General features: G+C 36.2%; 5 protein-coding genes across 11 annotated transcripts; 4 read left to right on the top strand and 1 right to left on the bottom strand.

Moving 5' to 3' along the window:
- Nucleotides 1–186: 186 nt before the first annotated feature.
- LOC126751274 (NKAP family protein CG6066) lies at nt 187–1753 on the bottom strand. Its single transcript, XM_050461402.1, has 2 exons — nt 518–1753; nt 187–449 (listed from the first exon to the last, which is right to left on the bottom strand). Exons 1-2 carry the CDS (start codon nt 1654–1656, stop codon nt 275–277), a joined length of 1314 nt encoding a protein of 437 aa, XP_050317359.1. The 5' UTR covers nt 1657–1753; the 3' UTR covers nt 187–274.
- Nucleotides 1754–2095: 342 nt separating this feature from the next.
- Nucleotides 2096–6330, top strand: LOC126751264 (coatomer subunit gamma). 2 transcript variants are annotated; one of them, XM_050461384.1, is made up of 8 exons: nt 2096–2261; nt 2593–3248; nt 3310–4420; nt 4481–4662; nt 4726–4900; nt 4962–5147; nt 5210–5362; nt 5453–6330. In XM_050461384.1, the coding sequence occupies exons 1-8, from the start codon at nt 2222–2224 to the stop codon at nt 5581–5583; spliced, it is 2634 nt and encodes an 877-aa protein (XP_050317341.1). In that variant the 5' UTR covers nt 2096–2221; the 3' UTR covers nt 5584–6330. The 2 variants fall into 2 exon arrangements, with proteins under 2 accessions (XP_050317341.1, XP_050317340.1); XM_050461383.1 differs by having other exon boundaries at nt 3310–4662.
- Nucleotides 6331–6412: 82 nt separating this feature from the next.
- LOC126751296 (filamin-A) lies at nt 6413–13920 on the top strand. The gene is made up of 4 exons (XM_050461453.1): nt 6413–7724; nt 10893–11053; nt 12333–12531; nt 13418–13920. Exons 1-4 carry the CDS (start codon nt 7592–7594, stop codon nt 13711–13713), a joined length of 789 nt encoding a protein of 262 aa, XP_050317410.1. The 5' UTR covers nt 6413–7591; the 3' UTR covers nt 13714–13920.
- A 6274-nt stretch (nt 13921–20194) lies between these two features.
- On the top strand, nt 20195–23656 carry LOC126751292 (uncharacterized). Of its 6 annotated transcripts, none has more exons than XM_050461438.1 (6): nt 20195–20509; nt 22060–22153; nt 22222–22433; nt 22494–22592; nt 22657–22782; nt 22858–23656. In XM_050461438.1, the coding sequence occupies exons 2-6, from the start codon at nt 22148–22150 to the stop codon at nt 23279–23281; spliced, it is 867 nt and encodes a 288-aa protein (XP_050317395.1). In that variant the 5' UTR covers nt 20195–20509; nt 22060–22147; the 3' UTR covers nt 23282–23656. The 6 variants fall into 6 exon arrangements, with proteins under 6 accessions (XP_050317395.1, XP_050317396.1, XP_050317400.1 ...); XM_050461439.1 differs by lacking the exon at nt 20195–20509 and adding an exon at nt 20530–20625; XM_050461443.1 differs by lacking the exon at nt 20195–20509 and adding an exon at nt 21051–21176.
- A 573-nt stretch (nt 23657–24229) lies between these two features.
- LOC126751300 (Golgi SNAP receptor complex member 1) lies at nt 24230–25612 on the top strand. Its single transcript, XM_050461458.1, has 5 exons — nt 24230–24455; nt 24519–24700; nt 24758–25005; nt 25068–25202; nt 25268–25612. Exons 1-5 carry the CDS (start codon nt 24434–24436, stop codon nt 25368–25370), a joined length of 690 nt encoding a protein of 229 aa, XP_050317415.1. The 5' UTR covers nt 24230–24433; the 3' UTR covers nt 25371–25612.
- The last annotated feature ends 65 nt before the right edge of the window (nt 25613–25677 follow it).

Genomic DNA, 25677 nt, shown 5'->3' with positions numbered 1-25677 from the left:
GTTTACTACAGTCATATATAAGTTATTACTGTAAAGCATACTTTTAGGAAGTTTAAAAACTACTTCCGACTTTTGTTGCCACACTTTCTCTATTACAATTGTAACGGATATTTATAACGTTATCACACGCCACGAAATGTTTAGAAAACTTTGTATATATACTTATGAAAATAAAATTGCAAGATATTAAATTTCACAATTTAGTTTTTAATGGTATCACTAACATCAAGTTTTCCTTATACTTAGTTATGTATAAACACATATTGACTTCAATTCACTTCTTTTCTTTTGCATGTAACTTGGAATTAATCATTTCCTTAAACTGTGACAAAATTTTGTTTTCACGTTTCTGTCGCTCCTCTTTGCTGAACATGGCCAAAGCTCGCTTTTCATCCGCAGAATAGATTTGATTTTCTTTACGAATACGTACAGCTTCCATTCGACGATGTCTAAAGGAAAGCAAAAAGAGTTAGACGTATTTATAAATTAGCACAAAAATCATGTTTTTTATACTGACCTGCTACCGCTCATAACATAACCAACAGATTCAAAGTTGGCAATCTCCTCGGATGTCAATCCAATTTCACCTCGACGTGGAATTCTTTTTCCTTCTGCAATATATGCTGCCATCGCGGCACCTTCACCGGGTAAAAGAGCACGACCAAAATCCTTCTGACTTAGACCACTAGTTTGCCTTAGCGTCGGTCCGAACTCTTCACCCCCGACGCCTACTTCGTGTGATGATCGGAACCTGTCTGAACTAGATTTGCTGGCTTCATTTTTGGAACGTTTTTTATTTTTCTTGTGTTTTTTGGTTTTAGTTTTCTTTTTTAATGGCTTGACACCGTCTACAGTTTTTTCCAACCACATGTCCTCTGTTTCAGAATCCGAGTCTGAAGAGCTTTCACTTTCCGAACTATCACTATCAGAACTTTCAGCTGCAGAGGATTCTGAACTTGAGCTGGATGTATCACTTGAGCTCAACACTTTTTTCTTCTTACTACGTTTGCTTTTCGATTTTTTTTTGCCACTACTTTTACGTTTCTTAGATTTTTTCGATTTCTTCTTTTTAGCCTTACTTTTCTTCTTTTTTGGCTTTTTATAAGTACCATCTAAAATTTTAACATCAGGATCATCCCCTTCGTCGTCTGAATATACTTCTGGATGAGCTGGGCTTTTACCCCATACATCTTCAGAACCTTCTATGCCGATCAACTCACGTTGCTCTCGTCGTGCTTCCAAGTAGTTTGAAGACTTTTTCTGCTGATGGATACTTCCACTGTTTCCACTTCGAAAAGGGTTATTCTGACGCCCACCATAATTATTTTCATGATACTTGTCATTGGGCCAACGATCAATCTTTTGTTTATCATCTGCTGGAGAAGAGCGACTAGGACTCCTTCTATACCTTGATTTCGAGCGCTGATCTTCTTTCGATCGATACTTATCCCGACGACTTTCCACGGATCCTCTACGTGTTCGTGATCTTGACCGAGAGCGTGAATGTGTCAGTGATTTGGTTCTTGAACGTGTGTGCCTCCGTCTGCGATGGCTTCTTACACCTTCACTTCTATCATCACGTTCACGCGAATTGTGTCTCCGTTTCGCAGGTGAGTGATGACGGCTGCGAGACCTCGTTCGAGAACGGGAACGCATAGTTATTGTATTTTACAATTTAAAAATTATATGTTATATTTTTGGAAGTAGACCTGAAATCTGCACAAAATTATTAATTGTGGAAAATGCGAATTATGTGACAAAAGAATGTCAAAATCGACAGTGTTGCAAAACAATATAAAATGGATTCGGAGTTCGAAAATAAAGTAACAAAATAAAGTTTTGATATATATTTCAAGTGCATATGTGAAGTACACATTCTGTTTGTATGCAGAATACAAGTCGTAAGACAAATATTTCATTTAAAATTGTAATTGCCTTAGCTTCTATTCTCTAAAGAACAAATTATTATATACCAAACTAATTTTTAATGTCGTTTATTGAATTTCATTACATTTTAGTAGTATTTTAGGCTAAAGTTACTTCGCTATACCACCCTGTATTTGATTTTGACATTTCCTTCCAATCTTCATTGTTCTTGACAGTTGTTAGTGGATGTGACGTGTAAATTTTTCACAAAATATCTCAAAAATATTTCTGTAGTTCTTCAATCATTTGCAACATTTAATTAAACCACATCTTTAAAAAAAAAGTAATTCCAGCAATGGGTTCTTTCCGCCGTGATAAAGATGATGAAGATGAAGGTAAGATCAAAATCGTATTTTGCTATGAATAGCAAGGCATAATTTGGTCCTATCTTCTATCGCCGCTTCTAGATTTTTATAATTATGTTTTCTATAAGAAAACTAAACGTGGCTAATAAATAAAATGTTTACCTTACATTTTTATGTATATTTTACTTCAATACCAACTTTGAAGAATAATGTTTAAATATGGATTCAATTTTATTAGATATGCCACTACAAAACATGTCACATTCTGTTACCTCTTTTTGCATATATTCATATACATATATATTGCACCACCACTTAACCAAGAGATACAAATTTTTATTTTAATAATTTTTCAAAACAGGCATCACCAACATCTACCAAAATTTGGAGAAAACATCGGTTTTGCAGGAGACACGCACTTTCAATGACACACCAGTTAACCCACGAAAATGCATCCAAATTCTTACCAAAATTCTATACTTGATCAATCAGGGCGAACAATTAGTAGCTCGTGAAGCCACGGATTGTTTCTTTGCCATGACGAAATTATTCCAATCGAAAGATGTCGTCCTTCGACGTATGGTCTATTTGGGAATTAAGGAGCTTAGCTCCATTGCTGAAGATGTTATAATTGTAACAAGTTCCTTAACCAAGGATATGACTGGCAAGGAGGACTTATACCGTCCAGCCGCTATACGTGCACTTTGCAGCATAACAGACAATACAATGTTGCAAGCTGTTGAACGTTATATGAAACAATGCATCGTGGATAAGAACTCTGCCGTATCGTGCGCCGCGCTTGTAAGTTCTTTGCGTTTAGCAAGCACCGCCGGCGATGTAGTAAAACGCTGGGCAAACGAAGCACAAGAAGCACTTAATAGCGACAACATTATGGTGCAATATCATGCATTGGGCTTACTCTATCACATTCGTAAATCCGATCGTTTGGCTGTGTCCAAATTGGTGAACAAATTGACACGTAGTTCAATGAAGAGCCCATATGCAGTTTGCATGCTCGTAAGTCAGATATAATTAAGTAAATTTCCTATGTTTTATATTAAATTTCTAAAATTTACAGATTCGCATCGCTTGTAAGCTTATTGAGGAAGAAGATATCTCAACGGAAGACATGCCTAATTCGCCAATGTTCACTTTTATTGAATCATGTCTACGGCACAAGAGTGAAATGGTCATCTATGAAGCTGCGCATGCCATTGTAAACTTAAAGAACACTAATGCACGTGTACTTTCGCCAGCATTTTCAATTTTGCAACTATTCTGCAGCTCACAAAAAGCCACTTTGCGATTTGCGGCTGTACGCACGCTCAACAAAGTTGCAATGACACACCCAGCTGCAGTCACCACTTGCAATTTGGACTTGGAAGGTCTTATAACCGATACAAATCGTTCTGTTGCCACGCTGGCTATTACCACTTTGTTAAAGACTGGCGCCGAATCGTCCGTAGAACGTTTAATGAAACAAATTTCCTCCTTCGTGGCTGAAATTTCAGATGAATTTAAAGTGGTCGTTGTCCAAGCGATTTGCGCACTCTGCTCCAAATACCCACGCAAACATACTGTTTTGATGAATTTCCTTAGCGGCATGCTGCGTGAAGAAGGCGGTCTAGAATACAAAACTTCAATTGTGGACACCATTATAACGATTATTGAGGAAAATGCTGAAGCAAAGGAGTCCGGTCTTTCTCATCTTTGTGAATTTATTGAAGATTGTGAACACGTATCGCTAGCAGTGCGCATTCTGCACCTACTAGGCAAGGAGGGGCCTTTCGCTAACACACCATCCAAATACATACGCTTCATATACAATCGCGTTATATTGGAAAGTCCCATTGTGCGCGCCGCGGCTGTTACAGCACTGGCGCAATTTGGTGCCTCCTGCCCGGCACTAATAAATAATATTTTGGTATTGCTAAGTCGCTGTCAAATGGATCCCGATGATGAAGTACGCGATCGTGCTACTTATTATTTGCACATTTTGCAATCCAACAAACCGGAACTCTACAAGCACTACATTATTGAACGTGAGACATGCTCACTGACGTTGTTGGAAAAGGCATTGACAGAGCATTTGAATGGCGATTTGTCCACTAGTTTCGATATATCAATTGTACCCAAAACTGCTATTGTCAAGGAGGAAGTTGCCAACGAGGCTATGCTCATTTCTAATAGTAAGTATTTCAATATTGCTCCAATCCCGTTATTTCAACGGATATGTTACTCATTTTTAGCACCGCGTGCTCCCAAAATCACACGTGAGGAAGAAAGTGCTGCACGTCTGTCACAATTACCGGGTATACAAGTTCTAGGACCAATTCATCGTACAACAACCCCAATTCAACTTACTGAGAGTGAAACAGAATACACCGTACAATGCATTAAACACATATTCGCCAATCACATCGTATTTCAGGTACGTTTTTTAGCTTTTTTGTTATTTAGAAAATATATATCATTAAGTTTTAATAAATTTTAGTTTGATTGTCTCAACACTTTGCCCGATCAAATATTAGAAAATGTGCGGGTAGAGTTAACCATACCAGAAGGATTTACCACACGCGCCGTTATTCCATGTCCCAAATTGCCTTACAATGAGTTGCAAACGACGTTTGTTATTGTCGAATTCCCACCCGACATTGCCAGCTCGGCAGGTATGAAATCACAAGTAATGCAATTTCGTACTTTTATTATGACTTAAAATCAATTTTCCAGCAACATTTGGCGCCACATTGCGTTTTGTGGTGAAGGACTGCGATCCGAATACGGGCGAACCAGATTCAGACAATGGCTACGAAGAGGAGTATATGCTAGAGGACTTAGAAATCACAGTTGCTGATCAAATTCAGAAGACGAAAAAGAGCAATTTCCAAGCAGTTTGGGATGCCGCAGATACCGAAGGTTAATTCAAAAGTTTAATAAGTTCAAATGTATTTTGTACTTACATTACATTTTTTTAACAGAGTGGGTTGAAGCTGAGGATACGTATTCGCTGTCCGCCGTGAGTACATTGCAGGACGCTGTAAATACTATTTTGAAATTCCTCGGATTGGGCGCGGCCAACTTATCTGAGAAAGTGGCTGAGGGAACGCATACACATACCTTAATTTGTTCAGGTAAGCGTAACAAATTTTTGTTACATTTTTAAGTTAATTATATTTACGTGTGCACATAACTAATATGTTTGAAATTGTTTCCATTCACAGGCACATTTAGAGGTGGCGCAGAAATATTGGTGCGATCGAAACTTGCGCTATCGGATGGCGTTACAATGCAGCTAACTGTGCGTACCACCGATCCAGATGTTGCCGAGCTCGTCACATCTGCCATCGGATAGGATTAAGCCAATTAGTTGTTTGTGCATCTTAAAGCGAATAGAAATGTTATTAAGTTGGTTAAGTTTAAAATGAGAATACCGCTAATGCCATTCGACAAATTTGTGAAAAACATTTGCCAACACGAAGTTGCATTTTATTTTGCCACCAACAGCTTCTAACTCTTCAAATTATGTGATACAACTATACTATGTTGAAAAAAATTTTAGTGAACAGTTTGATTTGCAAGTGGAAAGAAGCATAATATGCAACTAAGTGGGCGAAAATAAAAATGGAAAAAAGTATGGTAGAACACAAAAATATAGTTATTAATTTCGTACTGTCGGTAGATGAGCTAAAAAGCTTCTAAAAAAGCGGTTCATGTTAAAAGCATAATTTATGCAAATTTTTAATATTTTTTTTAAATATAAAAAATATATAATAAATGAATTAATAAAGTACATACTTGTTTATTAACGCAAAACTTTGTACATTGTACATTTCTGCGAAGGACGTAATGAATATTGTATTTCCAAATCAATTTGTTTTTTTAATTCACTTCAAATATTTGTAATCACTAAAAGCAAATGTATTCCATATATTGTAAACATTTTAAGATGTAAATGACTACACTGATTCGACATTTTCTTAGAAATACGTAAGGATCTCACTAATTGCAACAAATATTGGAATTAGTGTTTTGCTTGTATTGCTATATAAATATATATTATGAAAATTAATATCAATAAAAATATTACCAAAACCCAGTATCGAAAGTATTTTGTCAAATTGTCCTCTGTCAGCGACTTACATTATTGCAATATGTTTATGACATATGTATGTTGTTTACCTGTCTTGCTTTAAATATAATTAAAACACCCGGGTTAATTAAAATTTCTTCATATTTTTAATCTTCGTATTTCTTCATTGTACTCTTCGCGTCATTGACCGTGAACAGTGCACACAGTTTTAATACCGACAGCACAGCTGGTATAAATATGTTGCTTTAAATAGACTCGTTATGTTCGCTTGCACCTTTAGACGTCATTTGACAAATAAAGCTGCGGTAGCGACTGTCAGTCTATGAAAATGCACCTACTTAATATTTATTTTGAAATTTAAAAACGTGCACCTATCAAAAAATTGGCGAGGTGAAGCCGATTGCGTTATTCTTAAGTACATTTGTAGTTGTGGTTGTTATCATGTGTTGATACATATTCGAACAAATAGAACTTTGTCAAATTGAAAGATTTATGTTAATTGAAATTTTTTGGCGAAATGCCAGCACTCGCACACAACACATAACGACTCGCATGCGATGATGACTAATTCAGTTAATTTATGCAAAACAACGTCAACTGCATGCAACCAAGACAAAAGATTTATTTAAAACAAATTGCGATTTATATACCTACATATGTATGTTCATATGTATGCATGTGTGTATACAGATGTTTATAAAAACTTTAATTTCTCAGATCATGGATACTAAATGACTTTTAATTACAGACAAATTAAGAACTCTCAGTTCAGTTACTTAACTGTGTAGGCGCACCCTATCAACTGCTCATCTGGATATTCAAAAACATGCACACACTCAATAGCCCAACTTATGCATACAAACGCGCGTTCTCTCTTGTCTTCCGTAGCATCTTTCTAAATTTGAAAATTTTTCATAAGCAGCGTTCTTTTAAATTAATTTTCAAAATATTGAATCAGTGCGAGCGGGTCACTCAGACGGAAACCACACACTATTCGTAAATATTGGTCGTTTTTGATTGGTGAAAAGTAAAAGTGATGTAAAACTAAACAAACATATAATATACTTATATATACATATGTACATACATACAAACATAATTTGGCATAAAAATATGTTTTGTTTTTTCCAAAATAAGATGAATTATTGTGCTATATCTTAAAACTGTGTAGTGAACAGCAAACAACACTATACAAATATATAGATTAATACAAAAACTATTGGCATCACAAGAGTCACGAGTTTCTGAGACGGCTCACTTGTGTAGTAATATGTTTCGTGTCTCGCAGGAGATTCGGTTGAATACAAGCAGCAGCGCTGAAGTGACACGCTACTGCAACACCACAAATGCCGACAGTGAAAATGATTGTATTTTTGGAAAATACCAAAGAACCCCAGACGCGGGTGAGTACATAGATATATACATACTATAAATATGTATATATGTATGTATAAGCAAATGTGTGTATATATGGCAAGTTTCTAAGTTTTCGTTCGTTTGGTTCAAAAAATTACGCTTCTGCAAGCAAATCAATGTATTAAGTTATATATTATGTTATTTTCTTTTTAAGTATACATATATATGTATACTCCTTTTAGACTATTTCTGCATTTAGGAATTGAATTTGCCCTGCATACGCTCGGTTGTGGATATTGGCAATTTGTTGTTTTCAATCAAATGAGAATAATTAATTTGTTTTCACATCCGTACTAACGTAATTATGTGTATTTGTATATTTCGTTAACTAAATATCAAAATGGATATACATAGTAAATTACTCGCTAACAAACGTGGAATAAAAAGGAAATAGTTAAAACATTATACAGTTAAATGGTTTTAATAAATTGAATAGATGAATTGGAATCTATGGCGATATATTGATGTACATACATATGTTTTTTATAACTAATTTATATGTACATATATACATAGCATTTTGTTGGAAAGGAAGTATTTGTAAACTTTTTAAACTAAATGTCAAAGTCACTTTTTTATTAGCTTTTTAGTAATTAACATCAAATAGTGGATATAAGACAAAGTAACCTAGGGAACTTAGTACACTTAATCTGAAGTAATAATTGGCGATTTAAGCTATTGAAAGAATCAAAACAGGGAAATACCTTAAGGTGTAAAATGTCAACCAGAGGATCAGAATCCAAGCAATTTTATATATTTAGTTATTATATGTAGCATAAATCAAATTTAGTATAAATCAAATTTAATCTATTAACTATTATCATGCCACATACTAAAAAAATGTTCCCTGGGTTTCATTAAGGTACCTCACATACAATCATCAATCATATGGAGTCAGACGAGTGAAAATCCCGATATTAGTTATATGGTGGATAGGTCAAGTTTCCGCCCAATTTTATCTATTTTAGGCAAAAAGATATACTGTTATGAGTAAAACACGCTCTCTCATTTTCAATGAGATAGCTCACATATTGGCGGATATATTCGGTATAAAGTCACTCAGAAGACCGCAAATCTATATACATATGTATTAGGCATATGGGTGTTAAGGGAAGTGCACTGGATAATGAAAGAATCAAATGGAATTTAAAAATGCCACTTACTTAATATAGTCGAAATCGGTCAGTCGGTTCCAAAGATATGTGACTTCACTAAAAAGAGTGCGGTGCCACGCCCATCGTACAATTTTTAACACGGCTCCCATTACGCCTTCTCATACCATACTGGAGTTAAATTTTAACGTCTATGGCGTATTTATTTATTATTTTATCGCGCCTTTAGTAGTTTTTAACCGTACTGTTATATGATGAGTGAGCGGTCGGTCGGTAGGAGTTTTTATAGTATTTAAGCTAAGAAAAAATTGTTCTTGTAGCTTTAGTGGTTTAGGAGTGCATTACACTTATTAGAGGGCGGGGACACGCCCACTTTTTCAAATTTGTTTGCCCACAATTGCCCCTTGCTACTAGGATCCCTTGTGCAAAATTACAGTTTTGTATCTTAATTTAGTGCTCAGTTATGGTACTTTATAGTTAATGACGTTTTGCGGGCGTGGACATGGTCTGATTACGCCCATCTACGAGTCCGTACTGTACTAAGGAACCCGCACATCAAGTTTAATTTTTTACTCAAGTTACAGCTTGCACGGACGGACAGACAGACACCCGGATTTCAACTCGTCTCGTCATCTGCCAGCGCGATTTCACGGAAGGCATTTTCCGGAATAGCCTTGAGAGCCGAGGAGCATGCTGCTTGGATCCCCTCTGTCGTCTCAAAATGCATGCCTTTCCTCGGCCTTTTCTCCGGATCATACTCAAAGATCCATGACTCGTCACCTGTGATTACGTTATTCAAAACTTGGAGGTCACTTTCACACATGTTCAAATTTTCTTGGCGCACTCCACTCGCCGCAATTTCTGGTCGTCAGTGAGCACTTTTGGGACCATCTTCGCGCAAACCTTGCGCATGTTCAAGTGCTCCGTCACAATGTTGATAAATTTAAAATCTGGGCAATTAAACGAATACTTAGTCGACGGTCTGAGTTCAAAACTTTGCGCACACAAGTCATCAAGTCGTTGGTGTTTGTTGAAGTCGCAGGTCTCCCAGGTCTTCATCAGCAACCTATTCCCGGCCCTCCAAAAAGGCCTGCTGCCGCCGAAACACACCACTTCTTGCTAAACCAACATCTGGGTAAGCCTGCCTGATAATATCAAACGTCTCTATCGCAGATTTACCGAGTTTAACACCGAAACCTCTGCTCTAACGCTGCATTTTCGGCTTGCACCACTCACAGAAACACGTCACGCGAAAATGTTTGTCCTGAACTCTCCAGTTGCTCGAAGACAACTGAACAGCCGCTCGTTCGTTAGCTAGGAATGCCCTCTACCGAATCTAGTTGGTGCGCGTACGCTCCGAAATACAGTCGCGGCGGAATAAAATCTGTCCTATTACTCTCCGGACAAACCCTGTATAACCCTATTTCTATCTCGATTAGCTGATACGTACAACCGTTAGGTGAACAAGACTATAATACTCTGTAAAATAATTGCCACGATTAAATAGGCACTGAAACCGTTGGGGGTGTCAAAATTGTACTTAGATAAACAATGCATCCAAAGTTGGGAGTCCATAAGAAATGTAATATCGATGTTAAAACTAAACTAACACTTGTTCGAAGAGTATGCTAAAAGTTTAATTCGATTTTAGTTCTGTTCTATCAGTGGGGGTTTATATAATATACATACATATGAATAAAAAATTGTAAGTTCTCTTTAACCCTGAATCCATACTTTAAACGATGGACAATACAAATTTAATTATCACTTTCTAAAAGATTTTCCAGATATTGTTGGAACCAAAAATTACAAAACACTCATACAGTAGTAGTCTCCCGGACTATTTCCACATTCCAACAAAATTTGCAGACATCGTTACTCATGTATCTACTAACATTATCAATTTTGGTTTTTTTTTTAATTAGCGATATATTTAGTAAGCCAATAATTTGCTTACGAACTTACCTTATAGGCATTTACACATTTATTAATATTTTGGATAAGCATTCTATCTTATATATATGGATCTTTATTATATTTTAGATGCATACCCCACAGAAAATCCGCTGGTGTTAGTTGCACCCGAATTAACAGACCCCAGCAAAGTTCAACTACTTCACTTCCCGAATGGCGCAATGCGTATAAATTCGGAAGTGGATTTCATAATCAAACGCAATGGTGTGAAGGGAAATTTCGAAGTCAAGGTAAGTCATTACTAAGTTTGAACATACACGTATGACCGTTAAATTACCACTAAGCAATCATAACTTACAATTTGAAACCCTTTTATCTAAAGTTCACACTTTTTTCCTTCCTGCCAGTGGTGAAATTTTTTGAAACACTTCTTGAGATAATAGATTTTAAGCTTTTAAGTTTGCACAAACGTCTAAGAAACCTGTGAGAAGAAAAATATTGAGATCAACCCACTAATTTCGTTCATATTTCTTGCCAAAAATATAAATTTACGAATGTATCCCTAAGTCTGTGCTATATTGATTCCTAACTTTGAGGGTCTAGTAGCTTTCAATGTTTTATGGATACAGTTATCTGTAGTTTGATGATCTAGATTAATATGATCCTGTTTCCAAAATCGATCTGTATGAAAAGATTAAAATAAATATAGATATTAAGAAAATGTGAGACGAGTATGGCTTAACACATTGATTTCTTTATTTTCATTTATATTTAATGGGTGATCCAATTACTTTTTTCAATAGCATTTTATATCAGATCACGCGTAACTCGTGTCAAGCTGTTATTTTATTTTTGTTCACTATTGTTTGGCATTTCACTGTGGAAAGACTTACGTATGGAACGACTTGGCGAATTTTACGTCGAGATCTTAAATTGAAAACGTACAAAATACGGCTTGTGCAAAAACTGAAGCCGCTCGACCTTCCCAAGCGACATCGATCGGACGTTTTCACTCTTCATGAGTGATTCTTCCAGAAAAAACAATAATGTCAAAACGTATTTATTTAGAGAGCACTTGGTGCCACTACGGCATCAATCAGAATTTAGAGAGCACTTCGGTGAACAGATAATTTCACGTTTTGAGCCGGTGGATTTGTCACTAAGATCGTCAAACTTTTCCTGTGGGAATATGTAAGAACAAAATATCACCCATATCATTCGCAAGTTACCAGTCGAAATGCTCGAACGAGTTATCGAAAATTGGATTCAACGGATGGACCCAACAATGTTCTTTCGAATGAAAATAAATATTCCCCATTAAATTTGAAGTTTCTGTGTTTCTTCTTTCAAAAAGTAGAGAGCCTCGAAATGGATCACCCTTTATAACGCATAAGCCCCCATTTATTTGGATTTATTGATGCTGTTACAACAATCAAACATACTAGCCTATAGCATATATATGTAGTATGTCTTGGTTCAAAGGTTATATATTTCTTCCAAAAATATATCTTATTGTATTAGCATTTATTTACTGTTATTCAAGCTGAATATTTTTACAATATATTGCAGGCTGAAAGCCCCTCTGGCATAACCGCTATCACACCTCTACAACTTATTGATCCGGAACGTTTAAGAGCGAGCTTTCAACTGAAAGAGGCAGGGCTCTATAAAGTACACATCAAATGTAATTCCGTGCCATTACCCAAATCGCCATTCATTATAGTCTCCATTTGCGGTGAACCCGAGAGCAATGTGCGCAAAATGGAATGTAAGTTTACAAACAAAATTCTTTTGATTACAGGGTTTGTTCGGAAAGTAATAGGACTGATTTTCTTCCGCCGCGACTGTACTTCGGAGCGTGCGCGCACCGACTGGATTCGGTAGAGGGCGTTCCTAGCTAACGAACGAGCGGCTGGTCAGTTGTCTCCGAGATTTTCTTCCGCCGCGACTGTACTTCAGAGCGTGCGCGCACCGACTGGACTCGGTAGAGGGCGTTCCTAGCTAACGAACGATCGGCTGGTCAGTTGTCTCCGAGCACCTGGAGGGTCAGGACAAACATTTTCGCGCGACGTGTTTTTGTGAGTGGTGCAAGCCGAAAATGCAGCGTTCATTAGAGCAGAGGTTTTGGGTGTTAATCTCGGTAAATCTGCGATAGAGACGTTTGATATGATCTAGCAGGCTTACATAGATGTTGCTTTAGCAAGAAAGGGTGTGTTTCGCACCATGCCTTTTTTGAGGGCCGGAAAGAGGTCGCTGATGAAGACCGCGCTGGGAGACCTGCGACTTCGACAAACACAGGTGACGAGTCTTGGATCTTTGAGTATGATCCCGAGACAAAGAGTCAATCTTCTGAGTGACACAGTGGATAGGAAGGCAAACATTTTGAGACGACAGAGGGGATCCAAGCAGCATGCAACTCTGCTCTCAAAACTACTCCGGAGAATACCCTCCGTGACGCCTTCAATGCTTGGAAATCGCGCTGGCAGCGCTGCATCGATGTAGAAAGAGCCTGTTTTGAAAGTTTTTAAAGAGTTGTAACGATTGGTTCAAATAATTTTTTTTTAAATCAACTCAGTCCTATCACCTTCCGGACAAAGCCTGTATATGTATATTTGCAAATCCTATCTTTTAACATCAAACTCCATCACACTTAGTGCCCGTATTCAAATCAGACGCCAGTTGTGTGACATATCGTGGACTTGGTCTAACACACATTTCACTTGAAGAGAAGAACGAGTTCACCGTTGATGGTTCGGCCGCGGGCAACAACATGCTGTTTGTTGGCATATTCGGACCAAAAGGACAATGCGATGAGGTCGTCATTAAGCATACCGGAAATAATGTTTACAAAATTACATATGAAGTGCGTGACCCGGGCGATTATTTGCTAGTGGCCAAGTGGGGTGACGAGCATATACCAGGTTCGCCATTCCAGTTGAATGCCATATAAAGTTGAAGGAGCTCAACCAAATACCCAGTCGTACTTAATTTAGTTATAATTATTGTTAGAGTATTTAAAACCATTACGAAAAGAATTAGCAAATACGTACATATGTTTTCCCTTAACTTAACACATTTTAATAGAACACCAAGATCTATCTATGTTGTAATTGAATTTTGTTAGTAAATAAATAGCGATCTAAGCATACAAAACAAATTTAAACGACAATTAAATAACCAAGCATACATAAAGACAGTTATGCTAAGTATTGTAAGTATTAATCGGCGTGCAACACCACTGGGTGAAGCCAGTTATTCGGCAAAGGAGGGAGGGGGATTGTTTAATAACTGCTTACTACTAAAATTTCTAAGCTGCTATAATTAATTGACTTTTGGTGGTTCCCCTAAGCAATGCGAAAAGGTTCTGACCGGAATTTTTAACTGAAAACATAAAATCAAACATTACAGTACTCGACAGGATCTTAGCCTAGATAGAGCACAATCATCGGAAAATTCGACAATAAATCTTGAAAATGGGCTTCAAAAACAATTAAAAACAGGAAAAAACGTTAACTTCGGCAACACCGAAGCTAATATACCCTTCACAGGTGCATTTCTTTTAGTAACTATGTGTTTAAGTAAATCTAAAGACGTAACCGGCCAGTGGTTTTCATCCAAATTTTGAATATATCTCGTTAACTGAAAAAGTCTCCAATGCAAGTATTTGATTCCGATCGTTCAGTTTGTATGGAAGCTATATGCTATAGTAATCCGATGTGAACAATTTCTTCGGAGTTACATTGTTGCCTTAGAAAGAATCTATACCAAATTTCGTGAATATATCTTGTCGAACGCAAAAGTTTTCCATACCAGCACTAGATTCCGATCGTTCAGTTTGTATAGCAGCTACGCTATAGTAATCCGATGTGAACAATTTTTTCATATATCACATTACTATCTTAGAAAATAACCTGTGCCAACTTTCGTGAAGATACATTGTCAAATGTGAAAGTTGTTCATACAAGAACTTGATTCCGATCGTTCAGTTTGTATGGCAGCTATATGTTATAGTAGTCCGATATCGGCAGTTCCGACAAATGAGCAGCTTCTTGAAGAGAAAATGACGTTTGCAAAAATATAATATCTTAAAAACTGGAGAACTAGTTCGTATATATACAGACGGACGGACAGACAAATGGAGAGACAGATAGACGGACATGGCTAAATCGACTCAGCTCAACATACTGATCATTTAAATATATACTTTATGGGGTCTCCGACGCTTCCTTCTGGGTGTTACAAACTTCGTGGCAAACTTAATATACCCTGTTTAGGGTATAATTAAATTTTTTAAAAGATCTTTGGGTACTTTCCTGCATCAGACAGGATTTTTTCCGTTTTGGCCTCCTCTTTTGAGAAAATCTATGGTATATTGGAAAACAGTTCATACAGTTCACCTGAATAAGACAGAACGTTGCTTTCACTTAAAAAAATCGTGAATAGTATGACTTACTTTGTTCTTGTGATGCCAATGATGTAAAGTAACTCCCTGAAATTCATTTTACGTCCTCTAACAAAATTTCATGAATTTTTGCGATGATTTATTTCGTTACTACCTTTGTGGCCTTTTGAACTTGTTCCATTATTTGTGCTGGTGCGGTTACGAAGAAGTCCAGCAAACCGGTCAAGTGACCGTTATATTAGGTTGTCAAAAAAGTCTTGCGGTATTTTCGCTAGTTGGCGCTGAAAGCGCGTAGTTCTAGTTTTATCGTCGCATCGGGTCATGCTATACCTTTTTGGAAAGCTCATTTTACGCGCTAACACGTGTTTGATTGATTGTCGTTTCTTTTAAGTCGTTCGTGAGTTATAGCGTCGCAAACATGGAGCAAAATAAAGAGAAAATACGGCATATTTTATAGTACTACTACGATAAAGGCAAAAATGCATCTCAAGCCGCAAATAAAATTTGTGCAGTTTATGGACCCGATACAGTTTCCATTTCCACCGCACAACGATGGTTTCAACGTTTTCGTTCTGGTGTAAAGGTGGTCGAAGATGCGCCACGCTTCGGAAGGCCTGTCGTCGAAAATTGCGATAAAATCGCTGAATTGGTCAAAAGAGACCGGCATATGTAGTAGCAGCCGTAGAATCGATCAAGAGCTGGGCATGAGTCATCAAAAATTCATTTCAATTTCAATAAAAAAAAAATTCAATAAAAATACCGCAAGACTTTTTTGACAACCCATTATATTTTTTAGATTTTTAGATTTGATCGAGGTATAGTCACTTTCGAACATACATATAAGGTCAGAACGATTGGAAAATTGAAACTTTGGCAGTATTCCACCAAGGAATGATAGTAATTTTTTGTTTGACACAATATTTCAGGCCTAACTGGCTTTTCAGCCTGCAGTGTTGCTATCAATTTGTTGTGTTCGACTTCGTATTAAAGGGAGATCGTAATTTTTAAAGAAAAAACGCAGAAACATAAAATTTAATGGAAAATGTTTATTATGATTCGAAAAAACATTCTTTGGTATTTTTTTTTTTTTTTAAGATTATCTCTTTCAAATGTTGGCCGCGTCGTTGAGTCCAATTTTCGATGTTCTAGGATTTCGACTGGTAACTGGCGAATGCCACGCATGATGTTTTGATCCAAGGACTGAATCTAAGCGGGAAAATGCGGCAGTTTTACATGTTTATATATCCATTGAACCAGAAATGAGCCTCATCGATGAACAAAATTTGGTTCGATAATGTACGATCGCCCATATTGCGAAACGAGGACGTTTGGAAAGGCAGAGCTACATAAAATCTGCCAATATCTGTCAAAAAAAGGCTTTTGAAAAAATTACATCCAGTTGAATCAGGCGTTATATTACTAATGACAAATGTCGACCTTTTAAATCCATATTGTAAGGCAACTTTATTTTTAAAAATTTTCTGCAAACATTCATGCACATTCACATACATACATACATATATGTATATATATTATTTACAGATATGTAAATAATTTATTATATTTCGAACCCATTAAGAATTTTCATTGCTATTGGGGTTCAAGCCTCATCAGCCCCTGCCTCTGTCCGTATACGAATGTAGTATTGGCGCGCAAACGGCGTGCCAACAACTCCACCAACAACTACATATATAAGTATTCACACAAGTACATCATACATATGTTATCGTAACACAGTCGTGCTGTTGCTCGTTTTAATGATAATTACCACCTTAGACGCCATTAAGCTGGAGTCATTATTTGATTTTTGTTATTTGCTACATATTCGTTGCGCTAATGACAATTTCGTTTAAACATTTGCCTTTACCTATCAGCTTTTTCGCTTCCACACACACACACACACGTACAGTTTGGCATACATGCCCTTTGGAGCTTCCATCGTGTCGTTGTCGTTACTGCTGTCGTCACAGTCGTCGTCGCTGTCGACGTCATTAGTTACTGTAGAACAGAGAGCCACAGCTAAACATAATGATGATGACCGGCAAATTACATATGTATATTTATCTTTAAGGTGTGTGTATGTATTATTGTTGTTTTTTGTTATTACTGCATTACCTTGCAATGGACACCTACATGCATATACATTTTCATTATATGTTTACTCTGAAATTTGTTTTCTGGTGTTGCGCGTAAAATTGACTGCGTTCTCCCAATCCTCCCGTAAATCTCCTGTAAAAATACTGTGTTCTTGGCAGTGCGACTTAACGACATGGAGCAGCAGCAAAATAATATGAAGTAAGATAAATTGCATTACATATGAAAACAGTACTCTATGTTATAGTAAATTCCAAATAAATAATTATTTTAACATTATATATATTTTACCTTTGTTTTGCTAATATATTTTGGGATTTTGATATTACCAAGTTCTGCCATAAGTTCTGTTACAAGATCAGCGCGTTATAAAAATTAAATTATAATAGATTTTTTAATATAGTTAATTTTATTTAATAATGCATACACGTACATATGTATATTAAACGAGTGATATACAAAATGTAATACGAAATGGCCACCTTTCGCTTTCACACAAGCTCTCAAAGGAGTCGGTCATTGATTAATAGCAGCGCTCTGCTTTGCACTGTTTGGCGACAATTGTTGATTCCAAGTGTAGCCAGGTCCTTCTCCGCCTGATCTTTCCAATGGAGTGGAGGTGTTCCTCTTCATCCAATTCCCCCAGCGGGTACTGTGCTGAATACTCTCAGAGCTGGAGTGCTTTTATCCATTCGGACGAGATGACCTAACCAATGCAGACACTGTCTCTTAATTCGCTGAACTATGTCAATGTCGTCGTATGTATGTATATCTCGTACAGCTCATCGTTCCAACGACTGCGGTATTCGCTGTTGCCAATGCGCAAAGGCCCATACATTTTCCGCAGAACCTTTCTCTCGAAAACATGTAACGCCGACTCAACAGATGTTGTCATCGTCCATGCGTTGGATTTCGAGGCTGACGTTGTTGTTGGTACTAATGCTGGTCTACGACTACTATAGTTATGACTGTCAAGAGTGACGTGGGAGCCAAGTCACGAATGTTACGACTTTTTGTTTGATGTCAAGAGATATTTCGTCTTGCTCTCTTTCAATACCGGGCCCATCTGCTTCGCTTCTTTGTCAGTCCCACAGCCATATTAATTTTTTGGGGATACCAAATTCAGACTAAGCGGCATAAAGGCAGCTCCTTTTCATGCTGTTAAAAGCAGCTTCAAAATCGACGAAGGGGTGGTGTGTCTCGATCATTTTTTCAGGGGTTTTTCTTTCTGTTGACGGTGGGCTTTAATGTGATGTTGAAAGGGCTTATCCCACGGTAATTGGCGCAGCTTGTGGGGTCTCCCTTTTTGTGGATTGGGCAGAGCACACTTAAATTCTAATCATCGGGCATGCTTTCGTCCGACCATATTCTACAAAGATGCTGATGCATGCTCCTTATTAGTTCTTCGCCGCCGTATTTGAGTAGCTCGGCCGGCAGTCCATTAGCCCCCGCCGCATTGTTGTTCTTCAAGCAGGTAATTGCTTTCGAACTTCTTCATGGTCGGGTTATGGAAAGTCTGCTTCATCGTCATCGATTGGGGAATCGGGTTCGATATCTCTTGGTGGTACGCTTTCAGTGCTATGCAGCAGGTTGGAGAAGTGTTCTCCTCCCGGGCTTGAAACTTTCTGTTAGTCACCGCATCTTTTCGTAAAATTTTCGAGCATAACCCCTGTCGGCCAGCTTGTCCAGCTCTTAGTACTTACACATTTCGGACTCTCTCTTTTTTTGGCTGCAAAAGTGTCTCTCTCTATTATGGTTTATTATTACCGATTTATTTTAACACAACTTTAACAGTTTATTCGATTAACATACTAAAGAACGAGACATAACCCAAATGCCACTTCTCACTTGTATTGACTAATCCCAACTTTTATTTAGCATTTTCATTACTGAGTTATAGCACTTATCGTTTGTTCGGTTATAAGCATGGTCTGACCCAATGCAATATCCTCCTCCGCCAGGAATACATACATTCTATTTGATGAGCACTTTGATACAAATAATCTATTTTAGGTGAAGAAAACTATTAAATCCTATACAATATGCTGCAATTGTATAAGGCACCAGTTTCATATAGAAGTTGAGCCTGATTGTCTTTCGATATCACTCATTTGTAAAAACAAAAAAAATAATTACTTATACATACATACATCTACTTATACAAGTACGTGTGTTTTTATGTTTAGATTCAAACATTGATTTCCAACCCAGCAATTGCTCCAATGAAATTGAGTGTAATTTCCTTTTATTCTAATCTCGAAAAATACAATCAACATTAATGATGATGAGCCTCTGCTGACGGCGCAGTCGACAGTTGAATTCGGTCATTGCTTTATTCTACAGTGGCGTAGCGCAATAAGATTTCATTTTGAAGCATTTTTTCAATTCAAAACGGAAAAATTTATTAGATTTTGCCTCTAGTATGCTGCATTCAATATGCTGTTTAAATAAAAATGTGTCATAGAATGCATATATGAAATCAAAACAAAATAATAAATAAAGAAGGATTGCATACTTTTCCTTAACTTAAAGTATTCACACACATTGCATTCCTATCAATTAAATATTTATGTATAATGAAAATAAATATTATATATAGTAACAGTTAACTTATAATAATTATATAATAATAGTCAGTAGTTTCAGTCAAATTATAAATCATCAGTCAACTCGTGTTTGAACATCAGCTTTCTGAGAGAGTGCTACATTTCTCATCATCGCAACCGGGAGATACAACATTATACATTATGAGAGTTTATTTCAATGATGGAATTGTTGCTTTAACGCACAAATGATGGCCCCACATAAACTTAATAATGATGTCACTTGATGTAAGTGAAAGAAGAGAGGTTAAACGTTGGCGTCGCCGTAACAGAGAAAAGCACTGCGGCAACGTATGCAGTGGCGACGACGACGACAGGGCCGATGTTTAGTTCCGATTGAACGTCTCTGTGCTTCGGTTGTGTTATGTTTGTGTGCACGGAGAGTCAAAGTCGTACAGTGTTGAAAGGCAGCGAATGGGAATTGTCATTAGATTAATTACATCATTTGCTTTCCGCCATAAACGCCAACGAACGATAACATATTGATTAAGTTTTTTCACTAACTAATAACCAATAAGAAGTATAAGAGTTTACGAGAAAAAACGAAAAACAACAAAGTAAATAGCTGCAACATCATTAGCGGCGTGTGTGTGAACACGCAGCGGCAATTTATATAAAAGCTAAGAGCTCATTTGGATAGAAGAAATGTGAGTGGAGAAAAATGTGTAGTGAAAGACATGAAATTAAGGGCCAAACTTATACTAAGTTCCACGAAATATGAAATGACAAAGTCAAATGGACGATGTACAGAAATGGTCATTAGGTTCGTTGAATTGGCATTTCGTTTGCGTTGATCAACTAAAATTTGTGGTAACACTGAGATTAATGTTACAAAACACACATGTGCATAAGTATGTGTAGGTTAGATCTGTGTACGTAAAGGTGGCTGTGCGATTAAGTAAAATCGAGAAAAAATAATAAAAAACATAGAGGGAAGCAGAAATTGCAATAGCACCCATCTTGTTTCTGGTTAAACGGCAACAGCAACTGCAACAGCATTGGCGGACAAGTGCAGTAACGGACGAAAGTGTCGTCGGTGGCATCTCACGTCTAAACTGTGTAACACAGAGAGCGCATCCGCATCTTCTTCACATGTCGTTTTAGTATACTTGAATATCCGCTTTAGTATGAGTTACACACAGCTCTATGATGTCAGCCAACAACTTTTTGTCTTTTGTTGTTTTCACAATTTTTTGTATTCTATAAAATGTAATGCAACTAAACTTGCTGCCAATTTCCATGCATATTGTTTACCAAATCGAATCAGCGAAGTGTTTTCGCTGTGATGAAGGTGTTAAAGGAGTATAGTACATTGTAAGTGCAAGTGCTGCAAGCTAAGAAGCCAACTGTGCACAGTATTTAGTGGGAGAGCCATCTGGGACTTATTTTGGTTTATTTTTAATGATCATTCCGTATCTACAATTATCAGTAAAGAAATTCCAATTGTGTATTTCGTTATTTGATGAGTATTGTAACTAAAAATGTTAATGATGGTCTTGTTGTTTCGCTTTTTCCTAATGTTTCGCAGTTTGCGCTAGCGCAGAGAGTGAGAAAACGATAATTACGTTGCAAAGCAGCGAGCGCGAGAGAAATTGAAGATTATGTTTGTATTTTCTGTCCATTATAACGCCAGTGTATTTATCAGCGACTTAATTTAGCGATTAGAAAAATTGTGATGTGTATGAAACCGGTAGGAAAATAGTAAAAACTTAAAGTTGAGTTTACAAAATGTTGTGAAATTTTGATTCCAATGCACACATTTCAGGTTTGTTGTTTTTTGCTACTTTGTATGTGTACCTATTATTAAGTTTTAATACTTCATTAGTTGTTGGTGAACAAATTGATATTTGAAATGTCGTCATTATCGACTTTTTAGAAATTCATAATTAAGCAATTTTCTGTTTTGTTTTGCTCAGCGACATCTTGTTGCATGGCTACACGCTCTAAAGTTGACTTGTGCGCGCAATTGGAATGCAACTTTGTTATCAAAACAAGTGTTGACCACTTCAGCATACTATATCTGCTATACAAACTGACCGATCAAAATCAGGTTCTTTTAAGAAATATTATGCATTTGTGAAGGGTATTATAGTTTCGTTGCAACCAAATTTAAAATTTTGTTTTTTATACTTTATTTTTGAAATGATATATACTAATTATAACATGACTTGATTATTTTATTATTTTTATTTTTCAGATATTTGTGATATTAAAATTTGAATAAATAAGCCGCTTAGCGGAGGTTCTTTAAGAATACCATTTGCTCTTTTCGAGACCCATGTGAAATGCCTGTAAGTATAAATTGATACCTTAAAATTGATTCCGAAAATCTATTCAAACGTCATTCTTCACTTTTTAGTATGAAAAATTCAACAAAAAGCGCCGACAATGGGAGGATAATGGAGTTTTAGAATTAATTAAATTGTGGAAAGTTTGCGCCTATGAGTTGCGCACGATAAAACGCAATGGCCATTTGTATGTGGCTATGGCAAAACAGTTAACCGCTTTGGGTGTACCTGTATCAGCACTAGAAGTACATTTTAAAGTAAACAATTTGACTCAACGTTACCGGTAAGTGAAAAATAAAGCAAATACTTGGTGCTTTCATCATCTTTTACTTTTTATTCGCAGGCAAGAGCAGAAAACCTTTGAAACCACTGGTATTATAAGCACGTGGAAATTCTATTCGCAAGTGGATGATGTTTTCAAAAGTCTGGCCGGACAAGCAGGGTATAAGTTTATGATTCTAAGAAACGAAAATAACTTGACTAAACAAATATTTCTAAATTTACAGTGACAAACGCATTATGACACCGGCATCTAACCCGAGCACTTTACCTTCGGCTTCAGAGTCTCCCGTTTGGAAGAATCAAATGTCTCAACAAGAGTTCAATAGTAATAATTCCGAAGGATTTTATAAGTATATTTGAACATACATATTTGCTTCCAATGCCCATTTGCAACTAACTTAATAAATTTTTTTACTTTAATAAAGATCTGAATATGGAATGCACAGACATTTTATGGATCACACTCAACCTCCACCCAATCAAAACAACGATGTCAACTTTATGGCTACCACCGCAGCAGCTGCAGCTGTTGCCGCCGCTTCAGCGCAACTTAACACAGCACCTAATAACAACACAAACACCAACGGAGTTCTGCCAAATTACAATAACAAAATGAAAAAACCTTCCGAGGATTATGATAAATTCGTAGATATTGTCAAAAATATTGTCGACAATCACAAGGCTACTCCGGACAAAGTGGATACTTTCGGCGATTTCATTAAGTCGTATATGAGACGCTGGCCCGATCGCCTACAGGATGAAGCCATAAATCACATAACAAACTATGTCATTGTTAAAAATATGGAAAATTCGATGAATAATGGGGATGGTGTGAATAATAGACAATAATAGAAGGGTAGCAATAAGGATGGGTTACATAGTATATTGGTACGCAAGAAATTTTCATGTGTGTAGTAGCCTTCAGTACGGGTTTAAGTACAAGAAGAACGTTACTTAATATAAAGTAAATCAAAATTCTCTCTTTTGGATTTCTAAGCATAAGTTATGTGTATTCTTTTAAGGATAGGAAAATATACATACATAAATAAACGGTTTGCTTTTTAAAAAACATGACGTGAATACATACAAATATGTATGTACATATATGTATTTAAAGTCATCTTCAGTTTTACTTATAGTTATACTTATTTAAGTTAAACTAAGTAGTTACTTTTATTTTCATATTTTATATCAATAAAAATCAACTTCATACAATGAATTCTATGCACATTGAGAATTTAATTTCTTGTATCCAGAAATACTGTAATTTTTATGTTTTTGAAGTTAATTTGTAAAGTTGATATGATTCAACACTTGTTTGTAATTTTAAAATTTTTGGGGATGCTAAAAAAATATCTTTTTATATGTTTCATATTAAGAACTATGTTTGTGCTATTGCTTGCATTGAAAGCGGTAGTTGTTAATATTGATGTCTCTAATATTTAAGCCTTGTATTTTATTTCTTTAAAGAAGGTTGAATTTTTATAATAAACTTCTGCAGAAAACATACAATAAGGACAACGACAACAAAACAGGTGCATTGCATGTAAACTGTCATTTTTACATATCTCTGCTTAATAGTAGCGAATATGTTAAAAATGGTAAATTCTCTACTCGGTGGTTTTCACCTCTGTTAGCCATCATACAAGGATTTGCACCTTCTCGTTGGTTATTTGATTTTATACTTCCCTATTTCCACATTGCAAATTCATTGTGTCTTCCGGTCTAAATATGCGTTTCTTGAAAAAGTAAAAGGAACACCTTGGGGGCAATATTTTCTAATAAAAGATTTCGGTTGTTGTTGTTGTAGTATCGGCAGAATTCTGTATTTATTCGGTAACATTCACCGGTCAACTTTATTTCATCGTGAACGTTTCAGTTTTAAGAAGAAGAAACAAATAGGAAAATGTCAATGTTTATTCTCTTTGTTAATTAGTTCGTTTAATTTTACGTGTTTGATAGTGCATACAATTGCAGCTTTTGGAAAATATTTGTATAAAAATGGGTGTTTCTAATTATGATGGTTAGTGATTACGCTTAACAAAAAGCAAAGGCTAACTCTATATATATATTTCAATTTTTGCAGCGCTTCGCAAGCAAGCAAGGCATTTGGAGAACGAAATAGACCTAAAGTTAGTTGCATTTAGCAAAATTGGTGCAGGCACTAGCACATCCCTGCATAGCAGTTCATCAACCGACACATCACCACTATTAGGCGAACATGTCTTCGATTCCCTCTCGGAAGAAATTTCACAAATGCTAGACAAGGTAAAATGTGAATATTGAAGTATTGTGTATAACATCTTATGGCAATCCATGTTACAGCTTTCGTCGTTGAATGAAAATATGTCAGAGCTTCCTGCAACAGGTGCTGCTGCTATTCATACACTCCAACGTCATCGTGAAATCCTGCATGGATATAAGCAAGAGTTCAATAAAATTTGCGCAAATCACACAACTCGCATAGAGCGTGAAGAATTATTACGCGGTTCCGGGTTGGCCACAAACAGTCCAACTATTTCTGGATTAAGTAGACGCGATCTGTATTTGAAAGAAAGTACTCATTTGAACAGGTTAGTGGTTACTTTATAAAAATAAATTAAGATAAGAAATGTACTCTTTATTTTCACTATAGTTCAAGTAATATGGTCAATGACCAAATAAACATCGCTATTGAAACTCGGGAACACTTACTTTCGCAGAGACAAGCATTCAAACGATTGCAGACACGATTTAATGACATATCCAATAGATTTCCTCTGATTTCGAGGTAGGTTTTCACAAATATTCAAATTTTAAAAAGTACAGTATACCATTTATATTCTTTCATTTCAGTCTGATACAAAGGATCAATATAAAGAAGAAGAGAGATTCACTTATTTTAGGTGCAGTTATAGCTGTGTGTGTAATACTTCTATTGCTCTACGCGTTTAATTAACAATTTTTGTTTATATTTTAAAATTTTAAACCAATCCAAACCAGTCTAAATTTTAAATCACCCAATTCATAATATTGTAAGCGTTATTGAGATATACATATGTATGAAAAAAAGTTGATCTATATTTTTATAATTTTTTTTTGACTTCAGTTTAATTATTTTACATTTGTAGGGCAATAAATAATATTTAATTGTATTGTAATTTGTGATAAAACAAGGTATAAATAAAACATAAAAAAGTATATATTCAAATAGGTCATCTGCAAATTCATTTCTCCTAGGGTTAAAAATAATTTAAACTTGTATT

The sequence above is a fragment of the Bactrocera neohumeralis genome, chromosome 2, assembly GCF_024586455.1.
Source record: "Bactrocera neohumeralis isolate Rockhampton chromosome 2, APGP_CSIRO_Bneo_wtdbg2-racon-allhic-juicebox.fasta_v2, whole genome shotgun sequence".
NCBI lineage: Eukaryota > Metazoa > Arthropoda > Insecta > Diptera > Tephritidae > Bactrocera > Bactrocera neohumeralis.
The sequence above is the reverse complement of the archived record's forward strand: the minus strand, read 5'-3'. Positions and strand labels throughout refer to the sequence as shown.

Coding starts and splice junctions, on each gene's coding strand:
- LOC126751264 (XM_050461383.1), top strand. CDS start 2,222: ATGGGTTCTTTCCGCCGTGATAAAGATGATGAAGATGAAG. Junction 4,663..4,725: donor CCAATCACATCGTATTTCAG/GTACGTTTTTTA, acceptor AATAAATTTTAG/TTTGATTGTCTCAACACTTT. Junction 4,901..4,961: donor CGACATTGCCAGCTCGGCAG/GTATGAAATCAC, acceptor TCAATTTTCCAG/CAACATTTGGCGCCACATTG.
- LOC126751292 (XM_050461438.1), top strand. Junction 22,593..22,656: donor AGTCTGGCCGGACAAGCAGG/GTATAAGTTTAT, acceptor CTAAATTTACAG/TGACAAACGCATTATGACAC. Junction 22,783..22,857: donor AATTCCGAAGGATTTTATAA/GTATATTTGAAC, acceptor ACTTTAATAAAG/ATCTGAATATGGAATGCACA.
- LOC126751296 (XM_050461453.1), top strand. CDS start 7,592: ATGTTTCGTGTCTCGCAGGAGATTCGGTTGAATACAAGCAGCAGCGCT. Junction 7,725..10,892: donor CCAAAGAACCCCAGACGCGG/GTGAGTACATAG, acceptor ATTATATTTTAG/ATGCATACCCCACAGAAAAT. Junction 11,054..12,332: donor AGGGAAATTTCGAAGTCAAG/GTAAGTCATTAC, acceptor AATATATTGCAG/GCTGAAAGCCCCTCTGGCAT.
- LOC126751274 (XM_050461402.1), bottom strand. CDS start 1,656: ATGCGTTCCCGTTCTCGAACGAGGTCTCGCAGCCGTCATCACTCACCT. Junction 450..517: donor TATGTTATGAGCGGTAGCAG/GTCAGTATAAAA, acceptor GCTTTCCTTTAG/ACATCGTCGAATGGAAGCTG.
- LOC126751300 (XM_050461458.1), top strand. CDS start 24,434: ATGGGTGTTTCTAATTATGATG. Junction 24,456..24,518: donor GGGTGTTTCTAATTATGATG/GTTAGTGATTAC, acceptor CAATTTTTGCAG/CGCTTCGCAAGCAAGCAAGG. Junction 25,006..25,067: donor GAAAGTACTCATTTGAACAG/GTTAGTGGTTAC, acceptor TTTTCACTATAG/TTCAAGTAATATGGTCAATG.